General features: G+C 39.8%; 1 protein-coding gene across 1 annotated transcript in view; it reads left to right on the top strand.

Moving 5' to 3' along the window:
- LOC120120062 (DNA gyrase subunit A, chloroplastic/mitochondrial-like) overlaps positions 1 to 26,107 on the top strand; it is a 48,208-nt gene that overhangs the window by 7,134 nt on the left and 14,967 nt on the right. The window contains 10 exon segments of the mRNA XM_039139810.1: positions 18,503 to 18,551; positions 18,553 to 18,612; positions 18,714 to 18,776; positions 19,806 to 19,871; positions 19,966 to 20,054; positions 21,314 to 21,840; positions 22,130 to 22,756; positions 23,452 to 23,459; positions 24,174 to 24,302; positions 24,501 to 24,594. Of these exon segments, the coding sequence (XP_038995741.1) occupies positions 18,503 to 18,551; positions 18,553 to 18,612; positions 18,714 to 18,776; positions 19,806 to 19,871; positions 19,966 to 20,054; positions 21,314 to 21,840; positions 22,130 to 22,756; positions 23,452 to 23,459; positions 24,174 to 24,302; positions 24,501 to 24,594 (1,712 nt within the window).

Genomic DNA, 26,107 nt, shown 5'->3' with positions numbered 1-26,107 from the left:
ACCAAACTAATTCTTCTTTTTTATATAATGTCCATAATTCACTTTTTTCTTTTGCAACATCCACCATAGAAACGGAAGGATTCCTTTGTTGTAATAGAGCTTCTTGGTTCGAAATTAGTCTCTCTTTGCTGTCAATCAAACTTTGAAGTTGCAATCTGCTTCCATTAGACCAATTCCTGATTTCAACCTTTATAACTCTAAGTAGCTCCTCAATGTTTATCCTCTTCCTACTCTTTGCTTGTGAAATTTCCTTTTCCACAGCTTCCTTAAAACCCTCATCCTCCATGATGTAATTGAACAATTTAAAGGGTTTCGGACCCCAATTAATCTTACTGGAATCCAATGCCACAACATTGTGATCTGAAATTGACTTAGGTAATAACAGCTGCACAACATCCGGGAATAAGTCTAAGAATTCGGCAGAAACTAAAAATCTATCCAACCTCACAAATGTAGGATCTTCCCTGTTGTTACCCCAAGTAAAACTTCCTCCCACCAAAGGCAGATCCATCAAACTTGAATGAAACAAAAACTCCCTGAACCACCCAATTGAATTTTCATACAGATTTTTCCCCCACTTTTCTTCCTGTGACAAATGAGCATTAAAATCTCCAGCTACACATAAAGGGCACCCGAATGTAGCAATAAAACTGGATAACTCCTCAAAAAACGCCTCTTTATCTGCTTCAACAGAGGGTCCGTACACATTAATAAAACAACACACCACTTGGTTATCCTTTACTATACCCTTCAAAGCTATAAACCTTGGTGAGATTTTCACCAAATGAGGAAAAAACCAATCCTCATCCCAAAAAGTAACCAATCCTCCTGATGCACCCACGGCCGGAGAATCCAGCACCCCACCTAGATATTTACCCCCCAACTTCCTCCTCAAACCTACAGAAACCACCTCCAATTTCGTTTCTTGCAGAAAAAGAAACGACGGTTTCTTATCAACAACCACCTTCCTCACTGCCCTAGCCTTTTCCATCCTACCTAAACCTCTAATATTCCAAGTGACACAAGAGACACGAACCATAAAAATATAATTAAAAAAAGATAAAAAACCTTCAACCAAATATAAGGGTTAATAACCACCCTTCTCCCCCCTAACCGAATTAGACTCGGAAAATTTCTCAGCGAAAGCTTTCTTACCCCCCTCAAAATTAACACCTAACATTTGGCTAACCTGCCAAGTTACTTCCAATTCGTCATAATCAATCGAAAAATCAACTGCGGCAAAACCCTTATTCAAATCATCTCTTTTATTCTTCTTATTAGATCTGCTGTAAACTCTGTCAGAGAAAATGGTAGCTACCTTAGGGGGATAAACACGATTTGTTGGAGGGGAAGAAGAACACCTCCTAGTAGGAATTTTACTGACTTGTAACCCAATTGTTCCATCCTGAACTGCAGCAAAATCTAGCTCTGAAGCCTTCAAACCTGTCTGCTGAGGACCTCCACATTCGCCCCTAGCATTAGCCAATTCATCAGGCTTGTAACCACCTCTATTTGAACTTGGACTACCCTGAATAGGCCCAAAGACTGCTACCCTACCCACAGTACCAATGAGCCCATTAACTTGGTTAACATTGTCAAGCCCCAATGGGACCTCACCCCTGTTAACCACCCATTCTCTCTCATCTGTACCAGCCCCCATCTTTTTCTGCTGACCCTGATCCTCATCAAGAACTGTCTCCTCTGCACATACATCAACTGCCACTATATTTTGAAAAACCCCTTTTCCCTCCAACTGTCCATTGAAAATTGTGCGCTCCCCTTGAGAGGATTCCAAGGCCCATGCTTGTACACTGTTATGGTTGTCTGACAACGCCTGTTCACTCAACCTCCCTTCCTGCTCATCGATATCAACACCAAGGCTCTCTTCCGGCAAGTTCAACCCATTGTTTACTGTTTCATCATCTTCAACCAAATCCTCAAGCTCCGGAAAAAAATCTTCACTTCCTTCCACCTTAATCTTGATCAAGAACGATCTCCCATACGCATTAATAGTGATATGGGGAGGAATATCAAAAGGACTTTCGACCCTTAACAACATATGGGCTACTCTACAATCCACTTTTTTAGCAGTTTGTTCTTGTATCTTAACTAGTTTGCCCCAATTCGACGCCAAGCTAGTGAAGAAAGGGACTGACCAGCAATTAAGAGGAACACCAATCATAGAAACTTGACAATAAGGTAGTGGAATTCCTTTTTCTTCTATAACTTGCTCCAACCTATCGAACCAAAAGGACAAGGCTTCCCACTTGTTTTCCATCGTTGAAACTTTCTCCTCAACAGTCTGGAAAACTACCAGACAAGCGTTTTTTGCATATCCCCATTTAAGCACTTTGACATTGATTCCTTCAGATCCTAACGCCCTTTGCATAAACTCAACTTCAAATATTGGCTTGCAAATACCAGTTAAAGATGTTCTAAGCCAAGTCCTATCCTCCATTGGAATAAAAATATCCCTCGACGTCTTCCCTTCTACCTTTTCTCAAATTCTCCCCACTTTCTGGCCCTCAACTTCTTTTGTTCCGACAACCGAATCCTTATAGGACCTTCCATCATAAAACTTATTCAAAAACTCCTCCTCTGCAACTGCAGCTGGCGATGATAATTTCTTCCGCAACTCATCTGTACCAGCAACTGAAGACCTCACATTCGTACGGTTAAAGCTCGGCGGAGTACTTTTCTTCTGATACTTAGCGATCGACACAGATATTCTCCTCCCATCGAACGATACGTTATTCATCTTTTCAACTGCAAGATGCAGATCATTTTTGCTCGCAAAATGCACAAAAGCAAACGTATTTTCCTTATAATAAGGTCTCCTGTTAACGAATGGAATAAACACCTTAATCACCTTGCCACAATGACTAAAACGATCCCATAATGCACTTCTCTGCACACGCCTACTAAGATTATCCACGAAAGCAACCCACGAAACTCCTCCAGCCAACGAACTCATCTTATTTTTGCCCAAAGTAATTTTTAAGATTATTCTTTGTTTTCAATAGTTGGAGTAATTTTGTTTGGAAGAAGGTTTGTTGATTAGTCTTTAATAACTACGTTAAGTATCTCCTTCACAACTCACTCTTCACTCTCTTTCTACTCCTTCAATGTGTATTCATCTTCCATCTTAATTTCACATATTCATACCCATTACCCGTTGATTCACTCCCAAATCACTTAATCTACTCCCCATACTATGCTCCTTCACTATTGCTTGTTTCCGAAACCTTAATTTCCAAAACACTTCAACACAGAATTAGAATTACACTATAATAAACTAATAATTGTATGTTTAAGTATGAAAACTTTAATGTATAAAATAATATTAGTGATGTATTTTAAATTTTAAATTAAATTAATTATTTTATAATATATGAATATAATAATTAATTTTAAAGTAAAGTACTGATATCTTTTATTACTTTTTTTAGAAAATTATAAAAAAATATTTAATTAATATTTTATATCAAAATTTCTCATTATAAGTGATTAATTTTAATGATTTGTTTTTAAAGTTGATATAAGAATATGAGTATATTCATAAAAATTTAGATGAAAAATTGTGTAAATAAATTTTATTAATATTCTAATTATAAAAATTTATTATAATTATAAAAATAATTATTAAGTACAGTTATATATTAAATATCTTTATATATTTTAATCATATTTTTTAATTCTGTTTATTATATTAGTTTAATAATTTATATGTTACCTTTATTCTATTAAAATATTAGAATACAAAAAAGTGATAAAGATGAACGAATATAGAAAAGTGACGGAGACAAGCGGCAAGGTTCTGTTTATTAAATTATTTTATTATATTAGGTTGTCAGTTGTCTTTTTTACTCTATCTATTATAACAAAAGAGAAAGAAAAGCAGTGGAGGGCTTGAAGCGCAGAAGCGGTGCTCTTGTTGCCTTCTCCAAAAGGCACAGGAGCAAGCGCTTTGTGCCTAGGCGCGCTTTTCAAAACCAAGATCACTAACCCATCAACAAACACTTGAATGGATTGTATACAACAGAAGCCACAAGTGTTTGAGAATTAAACTGGATGAACATATTGAAAATTGAAGAACAAGATTAATTTTTGGCTCACCCAGTGTTGAAGAGAAAAAAATGAGTGAAAGAGTAAAAAATTTAGAGAGAGAAGGAGCGAATGGTCAGTTTGCTGTGGGGGAGAAATGGACGATTTTCGTTGATAATCTTAGCAAGAGGGTTACAAGAGGTGAATTAAGGGAAATATTTTAGCATTACGATCAAGTTGTGAGGATTTTCATTCCAAATTTTACTCAAAAACCGAAATACAAGAACTATACTTTCGCGTTTGTCCAGTTTGCAAGTGAGGAAGGGAGGAGGAGGGCTATTCAGTGTGTTAACAGAACCTGGATCAACGGGAAAAGAGTTTCAGTCGGGTTAGAAAAATATCAGAACAACAGGAATAGAGAAGTTACTGAAGGCAGGTCTACGAGGGATGGGCCAATCCCAATAAGGGTGGAGAAAACAAATGGTGAGAAGCACGCTGGATCTTTGAGAAACCTGAGGGATAGTAGATCATAATAAGAGGTGGTGGAAACGACCAATAGAGAGGATTGCGGAAATGTCAATAAAGAGGATGGTCAAAGGATAAGGAAGGCTGCTAATGGGATAAGGAATGTCTGGGAGATGCATATCTCCTCGGAGGATTCGACTTGGGTGAAAAGGTCTTTAACAGGGGTAATCAAGCATTCCTTCGCGCAAGAATTTGTTCAAAAAGCTTTGGCAAGTGAAGGAATTCAGGTAAAAATAGCGAGATGGGGCTATGCATGGAATGCCTGTGTTGTAACCTTTAAATCGATTGAAGACTACTCTGATACTGTTTTTGGTTTGATTGGCTGGAGCCATTGCTAAACGAGGAGGGAGTTCCATTGGGGTTCTGTCTCGTGGAATTAATGGGATTACCGTTATTATGCTGGAATGTAGAGTTCTTGGAGAAACTTGTTCAGAAATGGGGAAAGTTCATTGGCATCTTGGATTCTTCAAAGAACAGGTCAGATTTATCGTCGGCAAGAGTGTTGATCAGGGTCGCCAGTCCGTTTGATGTCCCTGAAATGGTCACAATATGGTCTTACGGCAGATCATACAAGGTCAAAGCCATACTGGGATCGGTATTTTTAAAACCAGAGGAGTTTTCCGGGGGGATTGATGGTGAAAATTCAAATTATGGGTACAATGAAAATCTTTTTCCCGAGGAAGAGTGCGTCCTGTCACGAAATTGGGCCTTTTCCCCACACTTTGGGCTATGTTGGGCCACATTTGGTCTTGGAGGTTGATAGAATAGTGTAGATTATTCTAGAACACTCAAGACTTGTACATATTCTAGAAGCATTCTAGAGTCTTCCATGTTAGGTAGGAAATAATGGAGAATTCTAGAGAATCTCTCCCTACCGTAGGATCAAATCAATCTCCACCGTCCATTGAGGAGGTGGGATGCTATAAATAGGTGTAGAATCCTCATTTGTAAATCATCCAAGAGTTGTAAGCATTCAAGCATTCAACAAGCTTTCTCTCTAAGTTCTTTCCTTTCTTCTTTGTTTCCTTGCCAATCCTTTCTCTAGCACGAGTTCGAGTGAGGCTGACTTAGCTATCGCGAGGGGCGAAAAGGAGCTAAGGCCGCACGAGGCTTATTGAGCGATTAAGTCCGTGACAGTTGGTATCAGAGCCAGTAAAGGCGTCAATATCGTGCACGTGTATTGTAGGAATGGCCGGAAATTCGAACGAGTCGTCTGTTGCTGAGGAACGTGGAAGAGAAGCTGCACCCAACAACAAGAATAAGAAGAGGGACCAAAGTAAGGCCCGCGAGAGCGCTTCCATAGAACCGATGGTGGCAGAGTTTGGCGAGAAGCTGGAGAGGGTCCAGCACGACTTCAAGACGTTGGAGGACCATGTCTTGGAGCAAGTTGACACACTCAAAGGAAATGCCGAAGAGACCAACAACGAGGTCGAAGCTCGGTTCATACAACTAGAGGATATGATCCAAGCCGTCCGTGAAAGCATCGAGGGGATGCGGGAGGACTTGACGCTCTGCAAGAGAGCCGCCGTTAGCGGGAGCGCTAACCATGTCTCCACCCCGAGGGTCGAGTGCCCCAAGCCGCAAGGGTTCAACGGGGCAAGAGACGCCAAGGAAGTCGAAAACTACCTATGGCGGATGGAGCAATACTTCGAGGGAATCGGCCTTAACGACGAGGCCGCCAAGGTAAAGACCGCTGCCTTATATCTTTCCGATACTGCTATGTTATGGTGGCGTAGGAAACATGCCGACATTGAGCGAGGAGCTTGTCGGGTAGATACGTGGGATGAGTTCAAGAAAGAACTCAAGAAGCACTTCTATCCCGAGAATGTGGTCTACGAGGCTCGCAAGAAATTACGGGAGTTGAAGCAACGGGGTATCATGCGGGACTATGTGAAAGAATTCACAACTCTTATGCTTCAAATTCCCAATATGTCCGAAGAAGATCTCTTGTTCTACTTCATTGACGGACTACAAGGATGGGCCAAGCAAGAGATGCACCGTCGGGACATTAAAACGGTTGATGAGGCCATTGCCATCGCCGAGTCACTCGTCGACTTCCAACCCTACTCCCACACCAATGCAACGAAAAATAAAGATAAGTACCCAGCCAAAGGTGGGGGAGAACGGCGGGAGAATTACCAAGGCAACCGAGACCGAGATCACCGAAGGCCACAAGCTAAAGAGGGAGATCGTGATCGACGTCCGGGGCGAAGGGACTATGAAGAGAAGAAAAAGGCCTTCGTTCCCAAAGGAGGATGCTTCTTGTGTAAAGGACCGCATCCGATGAGTAGCTGTCCCAAACTTGGTTCATTGTCTGCCATCGTCGATCGTCAAGACACAGAGTCTCAAGCCGAGATGGGGTCACTCCAAGTTCTAAACGCCTTGAAGGCCAAGCCATTGACACCAACATCAAGTAATGGACTCATGTATGTGGAAGCGGTGATCAACGAGAAGCCGGCAAGAGCCATGGTGGACACGGGAGCTACCCACAATTTCGTGTCTAAAGACGAAGCCAATCGTTTGGGCCTAAAGTACACTGGGAGCACAGGATGGCTCAAGACGGTAAACACACAAGCTGTACCACTCCATGGCGCGGCACGAGGGGTCGAGCTACGCTTAGGCAATTGGAAGGGCCAAGTGAACTTTTCTGTCATTCCCATGGATGACTTTAAGGTCGTTTTGGGGTTAGACTTTCTCCGACAGGTAACCGCTATCCCTATGCCTTCCTTTAGTTCTGTTTGCATCTTGGAGAAAGGGTCTCCTTGCATGATCCCCACGATCGAGGTACCAAAAGAGCAAGGTCGAGATGCCATACAACTCTCGGCCATACAACTTGGTAAAGGCATCAAGAAAGGGGACATTACTTACTTGGCCATGCTAAAGGAAGATGACGAGATCGAGAAAACAGATGACCTACCATTGATCATCCGTGAAGTCTTAGAGGAGAACAAGGACGTGATGCCGCCCGAGTTACCAAATAAACTTCCACCGAGGCGTGAGGTGGATCACAAGATAGAGTTGGAATCCGGTGCTAAGCCGCCTGCCCTGGCACCCTACCGAATGGCCCCACCCGAACTTGAGGAACTTCGAAGGCAACTCAAGGAGCTAGTCGATATGGGAATGATTCGACCTTCGAAGGCACCGTATGGCGCACCGGTACTCTTCCAAAAGAAGCACGATGGGTCATTGCGCATGTGCGTCGATTACCGGGCACTTAACAAGGTAACCATTAAAAATCGCTACCCGATCCCTTTGATTGCCGATTTATTTGACAGACTTGGAGGAGCCAAGGTGTACACGAAGATGGACTTGCAAAAAGGCTACTACCAAGTTCGAATAGCAGAAGGCGACGAGCCAAAGACTGCATGCATCACCCGATACGGATCGTACGAGTGGTTGGTCATGCCCTTTGGTCTAACCAATGCACCGGCGACGTTTTGCACGCTCATGAACAAGCTCTTCCAACCGTACTTGGACCAGTTCATGGTGGTGTACTTGGACGATATCGTGGTATACAGTAACTCCATCGGCGAACATGTAGACCACTTGAGGATTGTGTTCAAGATACTTCGAGAAAACGAGTTGTACGTCAAGAAGGAAAAGTGCACGTTTGCCACCGAGGAAGTACACTTCCTTGGACATGTAATCGGCCACGGGAAGCTATTAATGGACAAGAACAAAATCAAGGCCATAACCGAGTGGGAGCCGCCGACCAAGGTAAGTGAGATGAGGTCCTTCCTTGGTCTAGTAAATTATTATCGCCGGTTTATACAGGGCTACTCAGCGCGAGCATCACCATTGACGGACCTACTCAAGAAGGGGAAGGCATGGGAGTGGTCCGAACAATGTCAGAAGGCCTTTGAGAACCTGAAGGCAGCAGTTAGCCAAGAACCTGTCTTGGCCTTACCCGACTTTACCATGCCGTTCGAGGTGCATACCGATGCATCCGACTTCGCAATCGGGGGAGTATTAATGCAAGAGGGGCATCCGATAGCATTTGAGAGCCGCAAGCTGAATGACACCGAGAGGCGGTACACGGTGCAAGAAAAGGAGATGACAGCCATCATCCATTGCTTGCGGGTATGGAGACATTACTTACTCGGCGCGCACTTCACCATCAAGACCGACAACGTGGCGACGAGTTACTTTCAGACCCAGAAGAAGCTATCACCAAAACAAGCTAGGTGGCAAGACTTCCTAGCCGAGTTCGACTACACGTTGGAATATAAGCCAGGCAAAGCCAACGTTGTAGCCGATGCCTTAAGTCGAAAGGCGGAGCTCGCCGCGATCTCTCTAGCCAAGGGAACCGTGTTGGAGCGCATCAAGGAGGGCCTTGAGCAAGATCCAATGGCAAGAGAATTAGTAAAGCTGGCTAGCGATGGCAAAACCCAACGGTTTTGGGTAGAGGACGGTCTACTCTACACCAAGGGACGACGAATCTATGTTCCAAAGTGGGACAACTTAAGGCGAGATCTTGTCAAAGAGTGTCACGACACCAAGTGGGCTGGTCATCCGGGTCAAAAGCGCACTATGGCATTGCTAGAGACGGCATACTTTTGGCCCCATATGAAGGATAGCGTGGAGCTTTACGTGAAGACTTGTCTTGTGTGCCAACAAGACAAAGTGGAGAACCGACAACCGACGGGATTACTGGAACCTTTACCAGTTCCCCAAAGACCTTGGGATGCGATCACCTTGGATTTCATTAGTGCATTACCCAAGTCCGAGGGATACGGTTCGATCATGGTCGTCGTGGACCGATTTTCTAAGTATGGGACTTTCATACCATGCCCCAAGGATTGCACTGCGGAGGAGGCCGCGCGAGCATTCTTCAAGAATGTCGTGAAGCATTGGGGCCTACCAAGGAGCATCATCAGTGATCGAGACCCTCGATTTACCGGACGCCTTTGGACGGAATTGTTCAAGCTCCTTGGCACCGAGTTAAATTTCTCCACAAGCTTTCACCCTCAAACTGATGGGCAGACCGAACGGGTGAACTCCTTGTTGGAGTGTTATTTGCGACACTTTGTGAGTGCTAACCAGCGAGATTGGGCTAAATTGCTAGACGTCGCCCAATTCTCTTATAACCTGCAGCGAAGTGAAGCCACAGGCCGGAGTCCGTTCGAGCTTGCGACCGGACAACAACCGCTCACGCCGCACACATTGACAATGCCACTTGACGAGGGTAAGAGTCCCGGGCCGCCAAGATGGCTAAGTCATGGGAGGAGAACGCCGACATCGCCCGCGCATGTCTGGAGAAAGCACGAAAGAAGATGAAGAAATGGGCGGACGAGAAAAGGCGACATCGAGAGTTCTCCGTTGGAGACCTAGTCTTTGTGAAGCTTTTGCCACAACAATTCAAAGCCCTCCGAAGCGTTCACAAAGGACTAATACGGAGATACGAGGGACCATTCCAAGTACTTGCCAAGGTGGGAAAAGTGTCTTATCGCTTAGACTTGCCAAGTACACTTAAGATTCATCCGGTCTTCCATGTAAGTATGCTCAAGCCATATCATGCCGACAAGGAAGACCCAAGCCGAGGGTATTCGCATCGAGCACCTCCCGTAGTAACCAAGTCTTATGACAAAGAGGTGGAAATGGTGCTCACAAGCAGGACGGTCCGCAAGAGAGGAGTCCCACCGCGTACCGAGTATTTAATCAAGTGGAAAGGACTACCAGAGTCTGAGGCAACATGGGAGCTAACTGAAGACTTGTGGCAGTTCGAAGAACATCTCAAAGCGTACGAGGCGACGAGGACGACGCCAGAATAGGTGGGGGAGAATGTCACGAAATTGGGCCTTTTCCCCACACTTTGGGCTATGTTGGGCCACATTTGGTCTTGGAGGTTGATAGAATAGTGTAGATTATTCTAGAACACTCAAGACTTGTACATATTCTAGAAGCATTCTAGAGTCTTCCATGTTAGGTAGGAAATAATGGAGAATTCTAGAGAATCTCTCCCTACCGTAGGATCAAATCAATCTCCACCGTCCATTGAGGAGGTGGGATGCTATAAATAGGTGTAGAATCCTCATTTGTAAATCATCCAAGAGTTGTAAGCATTCAAGCATTCAACAAGCTTTCTCTCTCTAAGTTCTTTCCTTTCTTCTTTGTTTCCTTGCCAATCCTTTCTCTAGCACGAGTTCGAGTGAGGCTGACTTAGCTATCGCGAGGGGCGAAAAGGAGCTAAGGCCGCACGAGGCTTATTGAGCGATTAAGTCCGTGACAGTCCGCTGTCTGACTTTGGAACAAGTTGAAAATTTTAAGTCTTCTGAAGACTCTATGCTGAAGAAAGACAACTTGCATGATCAGGAACAGAGGAGTAGGTTGCAAAAGGGGGATGGGGAGCAGCTTTTACCAAAAAAGTCAAATATGGATATTTTAGACGTTGGGTTGTCAGATTTGCGGGAAAAAGGAAAATATCCTGCTGGGGAGCGTGCGGGACTTGGTCTTAGGGAAGAATTGGGCCTAGACTCTCAAGCCCAGGATTGTAACAGTTTGATTTCTGAATCAAGCATGAAGATTTTGTGTCCTCCAGGGCCTGCGTATAATCTGAAATGGATTGCCGAAGGGTCCAAAGGCAGATTTATTCCCCAATTAAACAGGGAATGGATCAAGTCCAATGAAGAATCGATAAAGGACGTAGTGGTCTTGGACAACGAGGTTACGAACGCAAAAGGAGTGGAGGAGGAAAAGGATGATGTTTCAATTAAAATTGTTGGAACTCAACCAATGGAATTACGTAAGGGGACGTTTTCTAATGGTCAGAGGAGCTGGAGTCCGTTGGTTCATTTGTCCAGAAGTTTGGCTTTGACGAGTGTTCCGGTGGGAAGATGGAATAGAGGAACTTGTAATAGAGTATATAGAAGATCAAAAGATAGAAAATTCTGGTATGATCCAAAGATAGAAGAAGAGCTGTTGCGACCAGCTGAGGTACTGGACCAAAATAGAAAAGCTTCCAATTCTTTATTGACCACCCAACCGCTCCCAATTTTAGAGGAAGATGGAATAATTAGGGACGATGAGGAAGGAGGTCCCTCTAAAAGTGTAGTAGGAGACTTGGACCAGCATTCAGGGAGTAGAGTAGTGCCTCGATCAGATTGTCAGTCTCGAGCAGTTATAGGGAAAGAGAGTAGGCGACAGAAGGTTTTTGACTAGGGAAGCTTTGGAGGTGGCTAGTTTACACACAGTTTCTTCTCCTTCCTTTTCGATGTTTTTGGAAGAAGCAGTGGCTACGTGGGAGGTTAGTAAGTTGCTGGGGATCTCATTTAAAGAAGGCAAGGTGTTTTTAGGCAAAATTATTGATCTTGAGGAAGGATTGGGGGTTAGTAGGAATTGTTGAAATAAGGGGTTGTGCTATTGTGCTTTTTTGATTTGAGGTTCTTGGGATATTTGTTATATTTATGAGTAACATTAATATTATTTCGTGGAACATAAGGGGGTTGGGGAAGAAGGAAAAAACAAGAGCTGTAGCTAAGTTGGTCAGGAAGAATAAGCCGAGCATTCTACTTATTCAAGAAACAAAACTAGAAAACTGTTCTATGGCACTAAGGAGAAGGATAGGGGGTTGTCTTCTCGAGGGATGTATCTTTTCACTAGCTGTTGGGTCTGCAGGGGGTTTGCTGGTAATGTGGAATGATAATGAATTTAAAGTGTCCAGTAGTTACTTAAGTAGCAGGATCATTGCAATATTTGGGAAGTTTAAGAATGTTGTTGAGGAGTGTGTGATTATGAATATTTATGGTCCCTCCACTGAATCTGAAAAGGATGAATTCTACAGGGAATTACTGGAGTTTGTTTAAGCCCAATCGAATCTACTTTGTATTGGGGGGGGACTTTAATACGTATCTTGATCCGGCTGAGAAGATGGGAAGGTCTCAAAATTGGCATTCTGTGGATATATTTAGGAATTTTCTGCAGCAAACAAATTTAATTGATCTTCCGTTGGTGGGAGGAACTTTTACTTGGTGTAACAACAGGGAAGAATCAACCTGGGTTAGGCTTGACAGGTTCTTAATTTCTGGTAATTTTTTGACCTGCTTTCCGAACGTAGTTCAAAGGCTACTGCCTAGGTCCATATCAGATCATAATCCGGTGTCATTGGAGGATTCGTATGTAGACTGGGGTCCTAAACCATTCAGATTTTACAATTATTTATTAGAGGAAGAAGGCTTCGAGGAATTGGTTAAATCTTCAATGGTTGACTTGATGGAAAGGAATAATAGAAGGGGAATCTTCAGTATTTTACAGGGAACTAAAAAGTCAATCAGAAACTGGTCAAGCAGGAAATTTAATGGGATTTCAGACTCTATCAAAACTTTAGAAGGGCGAATTAATGAGTTAGAATTGAAGGCACAAGGTAGTAACCTTTCTCCGCAGGAGTGGGACCAGGTGAAGCAGTTTAGATCGAATCTCTGGAGGTTGTACAGGATTGAAGAAAGTGTTTGGTTTCAAAGAGCAAGAACGAGATGGATCAAAGGAGGGGACAGAAATACTAGATTTTTCCACTTGTGTGCTCTAAATAGAAACAGGAGAAATGCAATTACTAGTCTGAAGATTAATGGGACTGTAGTTTCAGACCCATCTCTGATCAAGACCCACATTTCTGATTTTTTTAAGACAACTTTTAATTCCATTTCTACAATGGAAGTGGAGAACTTATTTCTGGATTTTTCTAAACTGTCAAGAGAACAATCTACAAAAATAGAGAAGTTTTCAGAACATGAAGTTTGGCAAGCTATAGCATCCTCGCACAGTTCTAAATCTCCTGGTCCGGATGGTTTTACAATGGGTTTCTTCAAGAAATGCTGGCCAGATTTAAAGGAGCAAGTACTGGAATTTTTTAACGATTTTTATTTCGGAAGGATGTGGGGGCATGGAGTAAATCACGCCTTTATTACCCTAATTCCGAAAATTTTAAATCCGGAAAGTGTTGAAGATTATCGACCAATTAGCCTTGTAGGAAGTTTGTATAAGATCCTATCAAAAGTTTTATCCAAGAGACTTAGCAGCTGTGTTGGTGACATTATTAGCCCTTTCCAGTTTGCGTTTATACCAGGGAGACAATTGTTGGACTGTGTATTTGTTGCAAATGAAGGGATCGATTATTGGAGAAAACAAGGTCTACAAGGGGTTGTTTTCAAAGTTGACTTTCGCAGTGCATATGATTCTGTTGAATGGCCGATTTTGAACAGAGCAATGAAGGAGATGGGCTTTGGTATTAGATGGTGTTCGTGGATCTCACAGTGTCTCTCTTCTGCTTCGGTTTCGGTTCTTGTGAACGGTTCCCCTTCGGAAGAGTTTACTATGGCTAAAGGACTAAGACAAGGTTGTAGTCTCTCTCCGCTCCTATTTAATATTGTAGGTGAGTTGCTGCATTTGATGCTAGACAAAGCAGTTGACAAAGGACTTTTCCAAGGTTTTGTGATTGGGAATTCTGCGGATTCACTTCGGTTATCTCATCTTCAATTTGCCGACGATCTCATCATTTTTTGCCAAGCTTCACTTACTCGGATTAAAAATGTCAAAAGGGTGTTGAGGATTTTCAGTATAATGGCGGGGTTGCATCTAAACTTAAAGAAGAGTAAACTGTATGGTGTAAACGTTGATGAGGATATTTTATTAGACTGGGCATTAGAAGTGGGCTGTTCTGTTGATCGTTTTCCCATAGATTATTTGGGTCTTCCAATCGGTGCTAAGAAGAATTCTGAAGCTTTATGGGATCCTGTCCTTAAAAATTTCAATTCAAAACTAGCGGGGTGGAAAGCTTCTTCTCTGTCCTTAGCTGGCAGGACAGTTCTATTAAAGTCAGTGTTGACTTCCCTGCCAATATTTTTCCTATCTTTCTTTAAAATGCCTTGCAAAGTTGGGAATAAATTAAACTCCTTAATGGCCAGATTTTTATGGGGTGACAGTGCGGAAAAAAGGAAGACCCATTGGGTTAGTTGGGATACAGTTTGCAAACCAATGAACAGTTGTGGCCTTGGGGTTCATGACTTGAATCTTTCTAATCGGGCATTATTGGGGAAATGGGTGTGGAAGTTCGCAAATGAAAAGGATTCCATATGGAAAAGAGTGTTATGTAGTAAGCATAATATTAGTAGTAATACTATGTCTATTAGTAAGGTCATTTCTTCAAAATCTTCTTGGAATTTGAGAAGTATTGCTAATAATTTTTTGAAGAATGATACGGCGGGTGAGTGTCTTAGATCATTTTCGAAGTTGCAAGTAGGCAATGGTAAGTCCATATCTTTTTGGACTGATCCATGGGTGGATGAGGTTCCTTTAAAAATTCTTTTCCCTAGAATTTTTGCACTCTCTACTAACAAATGGGGTAAGGTTGCTGATTTTGGAAGCTTTGAGTTGAATGATTGGCAGTGGAACATTATTACTAGGAGGAATTTGTCTGATTGGGAATTGGAACAATGGTTGGATCTGATGATGAAATTAAAGGAAATAAAACTCACTGATTCGGTTGAAGATTTTCTCTCTTGGTCAGCAAGTGGTGATGGGTTATTCTCAGTGAAATCGTGCAGGAAAGCTCTTGGTAAGGAAGTTGGGGGTATTGATTTGTGGTCAAAAGGGGTGTGGTTGGGTTTGTCTCTGCCTCGTGTAGAAGCTTTCCTATGGCAGTTAGCTCATCAGAAGGTTGCAGTTAAAATGGAGTTAGTGAAAAGGAATGTCCTTAGAAGAAGATATTCTCTCCTTTCTGCAAGGAACATGAGGTCTGTGCAACACTTATTCATTTCGTGTTTTGTAGTTTGGGAACTATGGAATAAACTGGCAAGCTTCTGGGACTTGTCTATTGTGCTACCACAGGACCCTCCTTCCTTACTCAATTCGTGGGGGAGTTTGAGGTTGAATTCATTGATTTGGAAGTTTATCCCGGAAGTCGTTTTTTGGTCTATTTGGAAAGCAAGGAATGCGATTGTGTTTGAAGGTTTAAACCTTGATAGACTGTCTCTCTTTTTCCTTGTGAGATTTAGGTTATCTAAATGGTTCCTAGCCAAGTATCCTAAATTCCCTATTCAGGAAGATCTGCTAATTGGGGATCCATCACTTGCTGATGATATTTTTGTTCCTAAACTTAAAGATCATTCTGTTATTGGCTGGCTTCCTCCACCTGTTGATTTCTTAAAGATGAATGTTTATGGAGCTGTTAGGTTAAATGACTCAATTGGAGGTATTGGAGGCATTTTAAGGGACTGGAATTGCTGCACTTTATTGACTTTTTTAGAGAATATTGGTCAAGGTACCCCATCAGTTACAGAGTTAAAGGCTATTAAAAAAGGCATCGAAATTTTTCTAGCTTCAAGTTGGTCTGCTGCCAGTAGATTGGTTGTTGAGAGTGATTGTAAGTCAGCAGTGGAGTGGATTCACACCCTGCTTTGGCACCAGTTTTCATGTTGCCTCTTGTTAGAGAAATTCTGTTGATCCTCTCTGAAAAGGTGGTTTTAATTAGGTTAATTCCAAGGTCTTGTAATGGGGAGGCAGATAGTTTAGCAAAGCAGGGGATCGGTTGATTGTATGTTTTAGTTATAGTTCATTTTTCTATGGCTGTAGGTTCTTGAAGTAGCTGAAGTTGTTAAGTCTAATGTAAAATCATCTGTTGTATTGTTAAGTCTTATGTAATTCTGGTTTGGTAATAAAATGAGGCACTCTTTTCCTCCCTCCACTACTTGATCCTTTCTATTAGGAAAGGGTCAACTATGAGGGAGGTTTTTAACGAGGCTTCCTATTCCTATAAAAAAAAGATTAATTTTTGGCTCTTGACTGTTGATATTTGCTTTCTTGACCTTGCTGGAGTGTCTTGGAGTTGTATTTATATCCACTATCATAAATTTACCATTTGAAGTTGTCGGAGTTGCAAATAGCCGTTTATAGACATGAATCAATGCATGTAATACCTTCTGCAACAGAGTAAGACATTTAATGCCTGTGTTTGTGACCTTTAAGCTTAAAATACCGATACTTTAGGGTAAGTATCGTTCCTTGTGCAATGCTACTGATTGTATGATATCTATACTCAAATTATTTTTCTTCAAAAATTCAAACATTGAATCGAAAAAATTGTATTGATACACGGTGAGGGTATCGATATTTGGGCTTTGGTTCCAGAAACTTGAAAAATTGATTTGTAAAAGCCTTTTTTATAAGAAATGAGGCCTCGTTAAAAACCTCCTTCATAACTGTCGTGGTACATAAGTACCTCAACGGACATTGGAAGGAGGAAAAGAGTGCCACAAATTTTATTGCCAAAAAGAAATTACACCTCAGACAACAACATGATATTACAAACATCACCCACCAACTTAACCTCATCCTCTATACACATCATCTAAACAAAAAGTTACAAAAAAATTACCCTATACCTGACTTAGCCAAACTATCAGCCTCCCAATTCACAACCCTTTTTACAAACCTTATAATAACACTATGATCCGGTACAACACTGAATTTCCTTAACTAGCTGTGAAAACACGGCAGGGCACACTTTCGGAGTCTTAATCCACTTCACTGCAATTGCAGAATCAGTCTCTATAATTAATCGACCCTTTCCACACCACTCTGACTCCACAAACATAGCTAAACCAGCTTGAATGGCCTTCAACTCAGCTAAAATAGACGAACCTGGACTAGTAGATGCCGAGAAGGAACCCGACAACATGCTCTCTTCATTTCTAAGAATTCCACCAATTCCACTGCTTTTCCAATCATTTCTCAGTGCCCCATCCACATTAATTTTGAAGAAACCCGGGGGTGGGGGACTCTACGAGACCGATGAGGAGTTTACCTTCATGGACGGATTTCTTGAATCAGCCAACTTCAGGTCACCAACAAGGCAATCTAAGATAACTGGAAAATTAGGAAATTTCGCCGAAAACCACGCAGCCACTCTATATCTAGAAATAAAGAACAAATGTTTAAGATCTAGACATCCTTTCTCTAAAACCAATTGGTTTCGACACTTCCCTACTGACCACAAGACAGCTTCCGGAATAAAATTCCAAATAATAGACTTTGTTAAAGCCTTTGGAAGATGTTGGTAATTCATGCAAACTAAGTTTGATAAATTCTAAATAAAAATATGTACATCATTAGATACTTGATGATGTATTTCAATACGGCTTGTATTTATATTGTATTCAAAAACATAATTTATTCGGATTGGATTAAAAATCCGGGCTCCTACACTCCGCTGTTTGAATCGTTGGTTAAAGAAATTTGTGCTATAATTCAAGATCGGGATATCATTGTTAGGCACATCCCTAGATCTACTAATTGGGAGGCTGATGAATTGGCTAAGTTAGGAATTGGATAAGCTATTGGTTTCTGATATAGGAAGAGGATTTTAGGCTAAATGTATTTTCTTTCGGGTTGTATCTCTTTGATTGTTCTATTATTTCTCAAGTTTAGTAATAAATAAAGACACTCTTTTCCTCCTTCCAATATCTGGCATACTACTTTGTGTAGCCTGCTGGTATGAAGGGTTTTTTTAATGAGGCATGATTTTCTATCATAAAAAAATGAACTTTGAACAAATGTTGTAAAAAGCATTAAACTGTTGTCCATGTTGATTTACTTGGTAAACAATTAGATATTTAGAGGATACTATTGCTTCTTTCAATAATCTGAGAATCTTTGGTTACTATTAAATAAAATACGTAAATGCTATTATTGTGAGTTGTGTGCCTTCACATGAATTCAATTAAAAATATGATGCTTTTTGCTATAGTTGGTAATATAAACCTTTATTATTTGAAAGAAAAGGTAATTTAAGAACTTTTACTAAGATTAAAAGTTGGATACTTTAGCTTAAAGCTCTTTTTGATTCCCTTTCTTTGATGCTTGTTTCATTATCATATAGAGCTTTGTGTTGGAAAACATCAAAATATGTGTGATTAAGTGTTCTAATATTGATTACTTAGTTCAGGATCTTGGACGCGTATCGAACTGGGCGAGGGCGTGTTGTAGTTAGAGGAAAAGGCTGACATTGAACTGCTTGACTCTAAAACTAAGAGAAGTGCAATTATTATTAAAGAGGTGATTATTTTGATAGCATCAGCTGTAGATATTTATTTTTCTGACATTGTACATGGGTAGCTTGTATGCTCTCCTTATATAATATCTTGAGAATGGGGCAGATTCCTTATCAGACAAACAAATCCTCGCTTGTCGAGAAGATTGCTGAACTTGTCGAGAATAAGGTATATCCATCTTATTCAAGAATGTTAATCTCTATTCTTTCATCAAATCATTATATGTGAGAAATTTGCACTTCTTTGAAGTATGGCATGTTGGTTGCTTTTACAGTTTTATTCCCTTAAAAACTTTTATACTCCTACAAAAGTAGAGTAAAAATAAGGATATGAAGTGAAAAATACATCTTTGTCCTCTTTCAAAGTGACTAGCCAGAGGGAAATATCATTTTAAACAAAATACTTATTGCACTCTGGGTACTGTGCTTCTGTTTAGTTTGTCCTTGATAACACAGCTTGAATTTGGAATACACTGCAAATATTTTCTATCCCTATCATGATTCAAGTGCAAATGTTCCCTGAAGAAGATGCTTAAGTAGGGACAGGAGGTTGTTTGTTATAACGAAATTAACTTAGAGGTGCTTCAATCTGTCCAAATCATACATTAGTGGAAGCATAAATCAGAAGTCTTATTATCTCTGTTCATAAATGGTCCTATCCTTTATTCCTTTTTAAAAACATAAGGGAACTTAGAATAGTGTCTATAGCAAATTAATTATCATTTTACCTTAAATTTGTAGTAATAGTCTCATAAGCTTCTAATCCATTGCCTTCTCAAGTTTGTATTTCGCCACAGTACTTCAATTGTGTTGGATTTTTCTGCCATACCTTTATTTGTTGATTTAAAAAAAAATAACAGTGAAGGAATATTCATGGATATATAAATAAGTTTAGAGAAGCAGAAATGGAGATGTGAAATTCACAATTCCACAACAATGAAGGACGCAGAAACATCCAACATGAAAATTCTTATGTTTTCTCTTCTCCAAAACTTTTACTGCAGAAACTGATATTCCTTCACCTTTAGTATTTTTCCAAAAAAAAATTCAAATTAAAAATATACTGACAAAATTCAGCATTGAGTATAGCATAGTGTCAATTTTGATATTTATCCCTAATGTATTTTGGTGTATTGTTCTGGAATTAACCCGGTAAATTATCTTTATCGTTACTGCATTTACTTTAATTTTTTAACAGACTCTAGAGGGCATCAGTGATATTCGTGATGAGAGTGATCGCAATGGAATGCGTGTGGTCATTGAGGTATGATATGTTGGATGTTGTGCAGTTCCATTTCCAGCTGGTAAATACACCTTTCCTTACCTTGATTTTCCTTTTCTTTTGGTTCACTCCACAGCTTAAGCGGGGAGCTGACTCATCTATTGTGTTGAATAATCTTTACCGCCTCACTGCTCTTCAGTCTAGTTTTAGCTGCAATATGGTGGGGTGAGTCGTTTATCTGTTATATATGGATATGATTCAGGCCATGTTGCTGTTGAGCTTTTTTTTAAACTATCAGCTAAGTGTGTGTGTGTGTGTTTTTTGGGTTTTTCTTTTCTCCTACTTTGGGAAGAATACCTTAGTCGTTGGCTTATGTGTATAAATTATTCAAGTTTCTTCTATGATGCATGCTTTTTCATGTTATAGTTATCTAAGTTTGTGATGGATGCTCTACCTAGAACTATTTGGTAAGAAGTTAAAATGTGTCATCCTTACCTATTTTCTACCTCTCTATTTTCAAAATTCCGTTTAAGGTAAATCAGAAACTAAACTCAGTAATAGCTAGATTTCTTTGGGGTGAAGAGTCAGACAAGAAACGGGTTCATTGGGTTCATTGGAATACGGTATGCCAACCATTTGAAGAGGGTGGCTTAGGAGTCTTGGACTTGAGTTTGGTTAATAGAGTTTTCCTTTGGAAATGGGTTTGCTTGAGTTTGGTTAATAGAGTTTTCCTTTGGAAATGGGTTTGGAAGTATGCAAATGAGAAAGACTCTCAGTGGAAAAAATTAATTTGCTGTACGCATAATGTCAGTAATTTATCTCTGTCAATATGCAAGGCTGTTTCTCCTCAAGATTCTTGTTATGGAGAGTATCTAAGTAACTATGAGAAAAAGGACGAGATAGGGGTGTGTTTGAGGTCCAATTCGAAGTTTCAAGTGGGGAACAATAGGTTAATTGATTTTTGGAATGATGTTTGGGTCAATGGATCTTCTTTAAAGATTTAATTCCCTAGGATTTTTGCTCTTTTGACTAGCAAAAGTGGAAAAGTGGCTGAATTTGGTGCCTTTGAAAATAATGGTTGGGTTTAGAACATTCAGCTAAGGAGGAATCTTTGTGAGTGGGAATTGGATCAGTGGATTTCTTTAATGCTTTTGATTGAGAACATAGTCCTGAATGAATTTGTGGATGATTTTCTTGCGTGGTCGGGGAAAGGTGACGGTTGTTTTCGGTAAAATATTGTAGAATGACTATTTCAAGTAGAACTGGAGGTTCTTTTCAGTGGAGTAAGTGGGTGTCGTCTGGATTGGCTCCTCCTAGAGTGGAAACATTTATATGGCAGATTACTCACCAAAAATTGGTGGTTAGAGTGGAATTGAAGAAAAGAGGGGTTACTCTAGAAGATGTTATGTGTCCTTTATGTCATAATTATGAGGAAACAATTCAACATCTTTTTATATCTTGCTCGGTTTCTAGCTAAGTTTTAGGTTGGCTAAATGGTTTCTAGCTAAGTTTCCACATCTCAAAATTCCAGTAGATGTTTTGGTAGGGGACCCCTCGATTGCAGACAAGTTTGATCTTAAGAAGACACAAGATGAGATTAATTGTTGGCTCCCTCCCGACAGATTTTATAAGTTTAATGTCGATGGGGCTGTCAGGTCGGATGGAAATGCTGGAGGTATTGGAGGTCTTTTGAGAGACTGTAATGGTATAATTTTATCGTCTTTCTCTGTTAGTATTGGTCCAGGACCTCCGCCGTTGGCTGAACTGAAGGCTATTAAAAAAGGCCTAGACCTTTTCGTTTCATTAGCTTGGGCTAAAAAAGGAAGGCTGATCATGGAAAGTGACTGCAAATCTGCAGTAGAATGGATATTGTCACCTATTTCTGTTCCTAATTTTTTCAGTTCCCTGATCTTAGATATTGCTGCCTTAGTTCGGGGGAGGGCGGTTATTATTCGATGGATTCCTAGGGGCTGTAATTGGGAAGCAGATAAGTTAGCTAAGGATGGGATAGGTTAATTGTTATCTCTGTTGTAATGTATGTAATACTCTCTTTATTAAAACTAAGGCACTCTTTCCTCCTTCCGCTAGATACTTCTGTCAAGAGGTAACCAAGAAGGAGGTTTTTAATGAGGCCTATTATTCCTATCAAAAAAAAATATTTTGCTCGGTTGCAGAGGAGTTGTGGTGTAGATTTTTAAGGTTTTGGGATATCACTTCAGTTATGCCCCAAGATCCTTCTCCCCTTCTTTGTTCTTGGTCTTATCTAAGGGAGTATTCTACTATTTTTAAGTTTATTCCAGGAGTTGTTCTATGGTCTTTATGGAAAGCTAGGAATTCAGTGGTGTTTGCAAACTGGAAATTAGACACTGTATCTCTGTTCTTCATTTCCAGATTTAGGTTGGCTAAATGGTTTTTAGCTAAATTCCCTCATACTAATATTCAGGTTGACTTACTAGTGGGGGACCCATCGCTTGCAGACAGATTACCTATTAAATCCGATGAAAAGAAGGTTCTCTACCGGTCTCCGCCTCCTTCTGATTTCTTTAAATTCAATGTTGATGGAGCGGTAAAAGGTGATGGGCTGCAGGGTGGAATTAAAGGAGTTTTGAAAGATTCGAATTGTTCTACTTTAACTACATTTTCTATTGCGGTGGGCCCTGGTCCTCTTATGTTAGCTGAGATGAAAGCTATTAAACAAGGAATTGATTTATTCCTTTCTTCTGAATGGGCATTGAAGGGAAGACTAATCCTAGAGAGTGATTGTAAAACATCAGTTGATTGGATTTTGATGCCATTTTCTGCCCCTACGTTTTTCAGTACTTTGGTTGGGGAAATTGGGGCCTTAGTTTCTGCTAGGGGTATTATTGTTAGATGGATTACTAGGAGCTGCAATTGGGAGGCAGACAAGTTAGCTAAGGAGGGGATTGGTTGATGTTTAGAGCTTTATGGTTATTTTGGTTTGTATTTTATTTCGGGAAGTTTATTATGTAAGCTGTAATCTTATGTAATTATGGTTTATTAATAAGACGAGGTACTCTTTTCCTCCTTTCGCTAGTTGCCTCTTCCACAAGAGCCAACTAAGAGGGAGGTTTTTAATGAGACCTCCTATTTCTATAAAAAAAAGATATTCTGAATGTTCCGTGACGTGTAGATACAATGGACTTATTGTATGTTGTGAAACTTATTGTGGCGTGAACATTATGCATGGGAATAACTAGTGATTTAGAATACATAGAACGCTTCGCGAAACTTGCAAGAATGTCCATCAACTAGCCTATCACAGTGGACCAGTAAAATCTTTGCACTTTCTTTTATATAATGTCCAGCTTTGTGGTGTTATCTTTGGCTATAATTGGTTGGTTATATGTGGATAGATTTATCTTGTACATCTTAAGAACCATAAAACAATTATACATATACTAGTGTGAAGGGTAGAAATAAATGCAGAACTTGAAATTTCTTTGTACAACCAATATGGTGAAATGTTTTGGAACAACAAAAATTAGACTTTTGAAGTGGATGATTGCTTGTTTATGATTGTAACTGATTCTGTTTTAATTCTATATTACTATTCCTGTTCTAATGATGTGTTGAATGCTTCTTTACTACTTATCTATTATAGCGCTTCAGGTGAGTTTTTTATGCTTTACATTGTAGTCCACTTTTGCCTTACATTACAACTGAATTTAAAATTGTCTTTTGTTGTTAGTTATTCTCTCCCCTAGTCTTGTAAACTACATATGGGTATTGAATCCTTTCTACATCAATATCTAAAATGTGTTATTTTTCCTGATATTTATTAGTTTTGACAAACTTATTGCAGTGTTTGGTTTCTATCCTTGAAAGTATGAAATAGACTTATATATATAATTAGCCAGTAGCTTCGACAAGTCTCCCAGAGAAGTAATAGAGGCTTAGAACATGCAGATTGGAGGGTTGGGATCATAACTTTTGGTTTTGTGGCTGTAAATCTATAGCACTTACATCATGCTACAAATATGTGTTTGTATGTGATAAGTAAATAAATTTGGTCATGCTACAAGACTCGCTGATCATTTGTCTCTAACTATATATTTTACTGCCATCATGCTAATTTGTATATTACTTCCATTAGTTTCCACAACACATAGAACAACTCTACCTATTCCTAAATGTATCTATGTTTGGTCATATGTTGATATATGTTTTTGTTTGCATGTATAATATACTCTTCTCCTATTTCTATGACTTTTTGAAGTTCCTATATAGAATAAAGCATTACTATGTGCATCTTATGCTATATTGTCTTCAATTTTCACTCTTGTTCTTCTTCCTTGCAGTTGCGCTATTATTGTATCTTAGCAGCTTTTCCTTTGGTTTCGTTTTTACTTTTTATGTGTTTTTCAGGCATTCTTAGAATTTAGATGCTCTGTCGTTGAGAGACGTGCAAGATACAAACTTTCACATGCACAAGATAGAAGACATATTGTTGAGGTATGTATGCAAAATGGGGTACATTTAAGACTAAGAAAGATAATGTGCTTGGCATTCCATCTGTTGATGGTCTATCTATTTTCACATGATTTGTGTGTATATATATCATTTTTGCTAGTGGTTTCATGTACTATCACCATTTTGCAGTGTTAGCAAATTTTTATGTTTCAATTTTTTCATTTTGGAATGTGCACTCAGGGTATTGTGGTAGGGCTTGATAATTTGGACAGAGTAATTGATATAATCAAAGAGGCTTCTAGTAATGCAGCTGCATCAGCTGGCCTGAGGAAGGGTAATGCCCTTTAATTTCTATATGTTCTCTTCTTCTCTGATTGAATGGTCTCATTTCTTTAACATATAATTGATATGTAATGGAATAAAACAAAACACTTCTGCTACAGGATGTGTGACTTGTAGATAAGTCTACGCAGTTTCAGTCTGTTATCTCTAGATAGCTTTTAGTTAGTTAGTTAGTAAAACTTTAGGATCCTATAAAAGGTTTTACTTTGTAAATGTTTTATATAATGAAAACGTACCTGCGACAGTGGCAATTTTAGTGTGAGAACGTACCTAAATTTCAACAGTTTCTATAGGATGGTTTTATCTTTATCTAATGAGATTTAATGCATTTAGGTATCATTTTAGTCTTTGCTTATGCATTACTATTTGATTTATGAGTAGTGTTTATCTAGTAAAGAAGTAAATTTGCACTGACTACCATTAATTCTTATAAAAAAAAAATTCTTGAATGTTTTGAGCTTATCATGAGGGGTACAGGTAGCCCGTACAAAGTATCTGTAGAAAACAGATTGTAGAAAGAAAACAGACTGTAGAAAACAAACAAGTCTGTTATTTTATTCTTGCATACTTTCAGTAGAAACATATTACATTATTTATATACAAATTATGCCTCTAAACTAAGTTAGGAAAGATACTAATCCTAGGAGATGTAATCCCTTGAAATAAGGGTTTGAAAACCAAAAATAATTACAGAATCTCTTAACAGCTCATTTTTATAATTCCGACAACCTTACATCACCTACACTCCCCCTCAAACTGGTGTATATATGTTGTATATACCCAGTTTGAATGATAGCTCATCAAAAGTCACTCGTGGAAGGGCTTTGGTGAAGATATCTGCCAGCTGTTTCTTCGTCGAAATGTACTGCAGTTTTGTAACTCCATTGTTGACCTTCTCGTAAATAAAATGTCTGTCTATCTCAATGTGTTTCGTTCTATCATGCTGCACTGGGTTTTTTGCTATACTCATAGCTGATTGACTGTCACTAAAAATCTCAAAATTCTTCTTGTCATCTAAGTCCAGTTCTGTGAGCAGTCTTTTAATCCACATTCCTTCACATATTCCGAGAGCCATTGCTCTAAACTCTGACTCAACACTACTCCGAGAGACAACAACTTGTTTCTTACTTCTCCAAGTCACCAAATTACCCCAAACGTAGGTACAGTAGCCACTAACTGACCTATCAGTTAATTCACCTCCCCAGCTTGCATCCGTATAAACCTTCACTGTTCTGTCTGGATTTTTTCTAAATATAAGTCCAGTTCCTGGGGTAAACTTCAAGAACCTTAGAATTCTGTTAACAACTTCCAAATGTTCTTCTCGAGGATCACTGATATGTTGGCTGACAATGCTCACTGAGTATGCAATACCAGGCCTGGTCAGTGAAAGGTAGATCAACTTCCCAACTAACCTTTGGTAGGTTTCCTTGTTTACTGGATTTCCAGTCATTTCCTTGCAAAATTTCAAGCCTGACTCCATTAGAGTTTCAACTGGTTTGCAGTCG

The sequence above is a fragment of the Hibiscus syriacus genome, unplaced genomic scaffold (assembly GCF_006381635.1).
Source record: "Hibiscus syriacus cultivar Baekdansim isolate YM2019G1 unplaced genomic scaffold, ASM638163v2 tig00110332_pilon, whole genome shotgun sequence".
NCBI classification, from domain to species: Eukaryota; Viridiplantae; Streptophyta; class Magnoliopsida; order Malvales; family Malvaceae; genus Hibiscus; species Hibiscus syriacus.
Note: the sequence above shows the minus strand (reverse complement) of the source record. Positions and strands in the feature narration are given on the sequence as shown.